The 6947-nt window shown below is 44.3% G+C and overlaps 1 protein-coding gene across 1 annotated transcript; it reads left to right on the forward strand.

Annotated features, from left to right (window-relative positions):
• Positions 1 to 1933: 1933 nt before the first annotated feature.
• On the forward strand, positions 1934 to 6947 carry fjx1 (four-jointed box kinase 1). Its single transcript, XM_037255019.1, has one exon. The coding sequence runs from the start codon at positions 2332 to 2334 to the stop codon at positions 3562 to 3564; it is 1233 nt and encodes a 410-aa protein (XP_037110914.1). The 5' UTR covers positions 1934 to 2331; the 3' UTR covers positions 3565 to 6947.

The raw sequence follows: 6947 nt of genomic DNA on the forward strand, positions 1-6947 counted from the left end.
TCCATTTTCTGAAACAATTATCCCACATATCCTTTGGACAATTAGAATATTCATTTAAACTAATACGTATGTTTTTTTAATTGCAAAATGAAGCCAAAGTACTAGGAACCTTAGTACTCCGAGGCAGATATGCTTAGCACGCAACTCGATTGAAACAGGTAGATTTTCCTGCTTAATTCACATTCCTCAACCACAATATAAATAAAAATTCCATGTTCAGACAATTGGGGACTTGACTTCCCATTTAAAAAAAAAAAATGCAACATATGGAAATTATTTGAATTATGAATTAGACACAATACATGTGTTGGGCACCGGATGACTGATCTGTGGAGTATGGCTGGAAACACATACATATGGTCTCTCCTTGGAAACTCAAACCAGCCTGAGACACAGCAACAAAAACAAACAAAAGCTTAGTGCTATTTCACGCACCAAGACTTTCACCTTTGGAACTTTTCCTGCTTGACGACCAGTTCCTCCCCTTCTGTTCCAACACCCACATAGAGGCAAGAATTATCTCAAAACTGTGAGGTGGTGCTGTGTTAAGGACTTCAGAAGCAAACTGTTTTAAATAATCAAGTGCATATTATTATTCTACTCAACCGAAGTGTGCTGTTTTAAAATTTGTTGTGATCATAATCTTTAAGGAATTAGGAATGTACACAAACACAAGCATTATCTTTATCGCAACACTTGCAAAGGTATTAGTACGGTCTGCAACTGTATAGTAGGGCTGGGTGATATGGTCAAAATTTCATATCTCAATATTCCATCAAAGTATGTCAATAACAACATCATGACTATAACCTTGCATGCAAGCAGAATTCTCACTTGTATTTGTTAGTTAACAAAAACATGAGAATCCATCTTGCTACTTTTCTCCGGGCCATACCACTGGATGATCGAACCAATTACAAAGTAACAATGTGTTTTGGGTGGCTGGAAAGTAAGCAGACCTCCACAGGTGGATGATATCATGTTGGCTATATTTTTGGTCATTATCTAAAGCTAATTAGCCATTTTTTTCCTTGAGGTATTTCAGTGGAAGGCCTGGTACTCTGGAAACACTAGCCTAGAGGTGGCATTCATGCAAAGCCAGGGACGATTTATCCGGGGGGCTGCATTGGATCTCATCATCAATAAAATCTTGATTCGGCAAATGCTTCGGAGTATGATAAAGCCTTTTCTCATGCTGCCTTCCAGGTTATTCAAAGTGCTTCAAACACAAGATTATAATGTTCAACAACCTGAAGTCAGTACGAACCTATTATTTGGTGCCAGGCTGCAATTTTGTAATGCTGGTTTAGTGTCACTTGGTGAATGATGGGCAAGGGAATGACAGGCTTAAACTGCCAAGCCTAAGCTGTTAAATGTTGATGGCCTCACGACTGTCCAACTGATACCTAAAATGACAGAAAATGGAAGTGTGTAGTGGTGACTTCTGGGACACGCTGACAGTAAATTTATTTTTATTTTGCACTGAAGTACATTGAGAGCCTGAACTTTTTTTTTTTTTTTTTACAAATATTGTTGAACTAAAAGCCTTTTTTATACAAGTACTTGTATTTTTACATAAGTAAAAATACATTGATTACTTTTGCTTCCCTGGTGTGTCAAGTCAAGTCAATTCAAGTCAAGTCAAGTCAAGTCAAGTCAAGTTTATTTATATAGCCCTAAATCTCAAGCAGTCTCAAAGGGCTTCACATATACAACAGAAATTGACAATTATTCTCTGGTGTGGAATAGCCGGACTTTAGGTTAGGGAGATGAGTCATTCTGAAAACTCTTGCTGTTTTAAAATGAGAAGAATATGCATGACCCAAAATATAGAAAAGGGATCCCCTCCACTACCACGCAAACAGAGCGCAGAGCGCATGGTGCACTTGCTCCGCTCCTCCCTGCGCCCTCCTCCGCACGAACCTCCCATCAACCCGACCACGGAGTCACGTGATTCACCACCGAGCTTTTCAACAAGCCCACACCGCCACAAATCAAACTCACCCAACACCAGTTTGCAGAGAGAGAGAGCGAGAGAGAGAGAGAGGCAGACGAGCAAGTGAGAGGATGAGAAGCAGTGAGGCGTTCACAGGAAGAGAGCCACTCCATCACCGAAGAGAAACGATGACGAGGGTTCAGTAGAGGACAGATCCAAAATGTCTCCGCGGCGAGGAGGCTTTTGATAAGCATCTGAGATGAGCGGCACGCGGCTTTGGAGTCTCGTTCTCAAGCTGTCCGCTTGCCATTGGGCTCGAGGAGCGCACACGCTTTCGGGCGCCTCAGCTCAGCCGCAGCTTGAATAGAAGTGGAGCTTTTGTTGTGCCCTTCGCCATGAGGCTTCTGACATCCAACTTGTTCGCGCTGCTCTTCCTGGGCGCATTTGCGGGGGTTTTCTACGTGTGGAGCTCGCTCGAGGACCGCTTGGAGCGACACAAACGAGGCTTTGCAGTGCCGGGCGTCGGGTCGTTCTTCCCCAAACTCCCCGTGGATCTTTCCGCTAAAACTTTCCGCACTCTGCTTGCTGTCCCAGCAGCACACAAAATCCAACTCAAGGCTCACAACGAGACCACAATAATTCGCCAAGACCACGTGAATGGGAATTCACGGGGAGGGTCAGACAAATTGGACCCCCCCGTGGAGGATGGCATATTTTGGAGCGCCTGGCTGGAAGATCTACTGCCGGTGGGATTCACAGAAGGATACGCCAGGGCTTGGCGAGACAGGGCGAGGGCAGCACGGGTCGTGAAGCTGGAGCCAGGATGCGGCAGGATATCTAATCAGCTCGCCACTTTCGCGGATGGCTCCAAAGCGTGTGTGCGCTACGGGATCAACGCGGATCAGGTGCAAGGTGAAACTTTGACCTATTACCTTGCTTGCTTGCTGGGCATCACCAACGTGCCCCCTCTGGTGCTGTCCCAGCTGAACACCTTCAGTGAACAATGGGGGATGGTGAGGACGCACCTAGGTGAACTACAATGGAGCGACCATGCCGTGGTTTCTCTCACCGAGTGGGTTTCCAACCTGAGCGGGGTGGTCACACCTGCTCCGCTACGCCAGGAGAGCAGCGGGCTGCACCCCGAGCTTCTAAACAAGACAACGGAGGAGCTCGTAGATCTCATGCAGTGGAGCGACCTGATCATATTTGACTACATGACGGCCAACTTTGACCGGCTGGTGAGCAATCTTTTCAGCCTGCAATGGGACGCGCACGTCATGGAAAGGGACACCAACAATCTCCTGAAAACGCCCCGCGGAGACCTGGTTTTTATAGACAACGAAGCCGGGTTAGTGCACGGCTTCCGGGTGTTAAACATGTGGGAGCAATATCACCAGACTGTGCTGGGCTCCGTGTGCGTGTTCAGGAAGAGGACCGCGCAGCGCGTGGCCGAGCTCCACCAGCGCAGAGATGCCAGGACAAGGCTGCTGGAGCTCTATAGAGACAGCGAGCCATTGTCAGCCAAAATGGGTTTCCTTTCAGACGAGCACGCCGCTGTCCTCCAGGACAGGATAGACAGAGTATACAAGCACATTCTAGACTGCAAAGAGAAGTACGGCCAGCTATGAGCATCCACGATGGACTCAGTGGCCCAAAGATGCAAAACAGACAGTTTTGTCTGGAATATGCAACTGAACTACCTCTTATGGATCAAATGTGACGCCTACTTTATCACTATTTGTGCCAGCTTAATCCCTGCTGATTTATCTCACACTATGAATCGCGCTTTGTACACTCTTGATTAGGATAACGTGAAGATTATAACAGTGACTGCATGGGGTAACATATAGCCCCTCATGCTCTGTGTGTTTGGATTATTGCCGTATGGTCTTTAATCCAGATCAAATAAACTCCCGAGCCTTACTGTTTACAATTCAATATTTCATACTTTATTTCTGTTAACATCTGGTTGCTTTTATAGAAAATCTTTTTGCACAGTCAGCTGCCGTACAGGAAGCCGGCACTTGCATTTTTCTTTTTATTCAGCCTTAAAAGTGTAATATTGTACATGTTGTAAATATTGCTCACCAACTTGTATTAGCAAGTCAGAGGTCCACTAATTTAATGTGCATTGTAACATTCTGAAATACCTTGCCCCCCCCCCCCCCCCCCCCCTCCTTTTAAATATACTCTAATTTATGTTAAAACACTGTGTGCTGTTTAACCGTTATTGTGGTCTGTCAAACATTTAGCAGCCTGCAAGCCGCTGTGCCCATCATTACAGTGCTTTCATTGTGGTGGATAAATGCGTGATACTGGCATGAATGTTCCCTCTGAGCCGTCCTGTCAGCCAAAGGCACGCTACCACGGGAAAATGCTAATCCTTTATAATCTTACCAGGAATTATGAAGGAGGAGACAAGTGACATCATTTGATGCATTTTCAAAAGGATTTGCTGTTTCCTAACTAAATTGAAATTAGTTTTCATCTCTTCTTCCACGCGGATCAAAGGGCTTCATCAAATAGCTTCGTCTGTTCAGTTAAAGAGTAAAAAACATCTCCTTGAGAGACTATACTGTGCCGAGAGGATAATTAATTAATGCTTTTTCTCTCCGAGGAGGGCTTTCCTTATCATTTTTCAAAGATTGAATTTGAACTGTGGAATGTGTTCAAAGCACGAGTGCAAGGGTTTTTATTTGACCGTTTTAAAAGAGCGCTTTCTTTATTAGTTCCATAACAGATTGGACTTCTCTGATCTTTCGAGCGAAAACCAACGATATATGTTTGGAAAGTCCTATTTTCAGCTGCTTGCTCTTCTGCAGCTGGTTTCTTTTACTACTTCTGTATGTTCAGCCAACTCACTCCACTATTTGCGCATCTCGCGGCATGATAAGTTTTGCGTGCATTATTTCAAACGGTGGCTACTTATCCGTTTATCAATGCTTGACGCACGTGCAAGTGATTTTATGGTTTTGCCTGGTAGGTCACAATGGCAGTGATGTAGTGTACAAGGTTAAACGGGTATAACAATCTCATCCAGTGCAACCACCTGCTTCAGCAGCTTAGTAGATCAATATGTGCTCGAAGTGTGGGGAAAGGAGGTCATGGTAATGGGTTGGTAAATATGTCGACTTGAATTTCACTGGGGGGGGGGGCAAGTATTACGTGTACTGTGCATACAGCTGGGCACCATCTAAGCCTGCCTGTTCATGCTGAAAGAGATTTACGACGGGTTGCAGACACCAGGGATTAAACAATGTTGAACTGTGGTCTGCATGTGTAAACCAGACTCACGAGTCCCCTGCTTTTTCTGCCTTTCACGATTTGCCTCACATTTTGTCCTTTGAGCTTTTAATCTACTGTTCACAATACTTTACCTATTTGGTAGCGAAAACAACTAATGAACAAAATTTTTGCAATTTTTTTTTTTTAATTTAGCCTCTTTGTAAATCACACATCGCCCCCAGTTTTTACGCCCAATTTATTCTCTTCCTGTGACACTGCAATGAATGAAACTTTTCCTATAGCTCATGGCACAAAAGCAGTATGTGGGACTTAATTACACCCTTAGTGTGCTGTGGGTCTCCTCACATGTGGTACTTTTGTGTGTGCATGTGTGTGTGTTTGTGTACGTGTACAAAGAGCCGCCAGCTCAGACAGTCATGCATCCTGAAGCCCGCAGCAGGCCTCAGCGCAGATCCGCAGGTACTTCAAGTGATCTTCCACTTATTTGTGCTCATTGCAAACATTCCAGAGGAGCAGAGGGAGGATCATCTCCATGGACACGCACACAGACGCAGCAATTTCTCCAGCAGGAAAATGAAACAGGAACCAGCTGTGTACACAGACTGTCTTTAATGTTGAAGGTTTGAACCCTGATCACTTTTCTTCTCACTTATATGAATCCCACGAGAATACGATTGATTCGGATAGTAATTTTCAGAACACCGATTTTTTTACATAATATTTTAGATTAAAAAATAAAAAGGTAAAATAATATGTAGGTGCTTTGCCAGTACATGACTAACGGAGCAACCCCTCCTTTCCCATTGGGCTCGCCATGTGTGAGTGGATAGACATAACTGGCATTCTTTCAAGGCTACATAGTGCAGGGGACTTCCTGCGCATGGCTGAATGATTTCATTATAAAACACAGCACATCGGGAGGAGAGTCACTTAGTCACAGTTGAGTGGATACCGTCCATAAAGGGTCAATCGTGGGGGGACTGGTGCACCGACTCGAGGGGCTCTCACATTGTGGGATGGACATCCAGGCGCTGGTGCGCTGGGAGAGCTGGCACAAAGCCTGACTGTGTTCAAACCAGGGGCACAAACATAAGGTCAGGACCTTTAGGTTTTGTTCCTCAAGAAAGACACAAGTTGGAGTCAGACAAGTGAACAACACATTCCTCTGCTAAACAACATAAAAGTACATCTGAATTCCAAATACTTGAATTATTCTTGTTATTTTATAAATGCAGAAAATTCTGCTTGACATTTCATTACATCTTGGAAGTTTAAGAGTGAGTATGAATGTTTATTCTAAGTGTGCCCTGAGATCAGCTGGAGGCCAATTCAGAAGGCCTCCTGCCCAAAGACAGCCGGGATAGGCCCCAACATGCCCGCGAGCCTCGTGAGGATGAGCGATTCAGAAAATGGGAAGCTTAAGAATCCTCTTAAAGCAGGACACACTCAAATGTATTCATCTAACGCTTGTGCAGTTTAGTTTTGCATTTTCTGATCATTAACGAATGCTGCGTGTCAGAGCAAACACAAAAACAGCTGTTGTCCAATCTTTAAGTGATGGAAGGAAAACATTGCTCCCTACTTATCCTCCTCGCATCAATTTGTTATCACGGTCGAATAGGCCTCAACTTTATTGCTTTGTTGTAAATTTGACAAACCGCTGAAACAGTTACTTTGATATTTCTACTTATATTGTATCCTGGAATGTGTACAAGTAGGCAAATATCCCTGTCCTGTAATCACAATAAAATCAGTTATAACCTCA

Source organism: Syngnathus acus, chromosome 6 (genome assembly GCF_901709675.1).
Source record: "Syngnathus acus chromosome 6, fSynAcu1.2, whole genome shotgun sequence".
Lineage (NCBI taxonomy): Eukaryota > Metazoa > Chordata > Actinopteri > Syngnathiformes > Syngnathidae > Syngnathus > Syngnathus acus.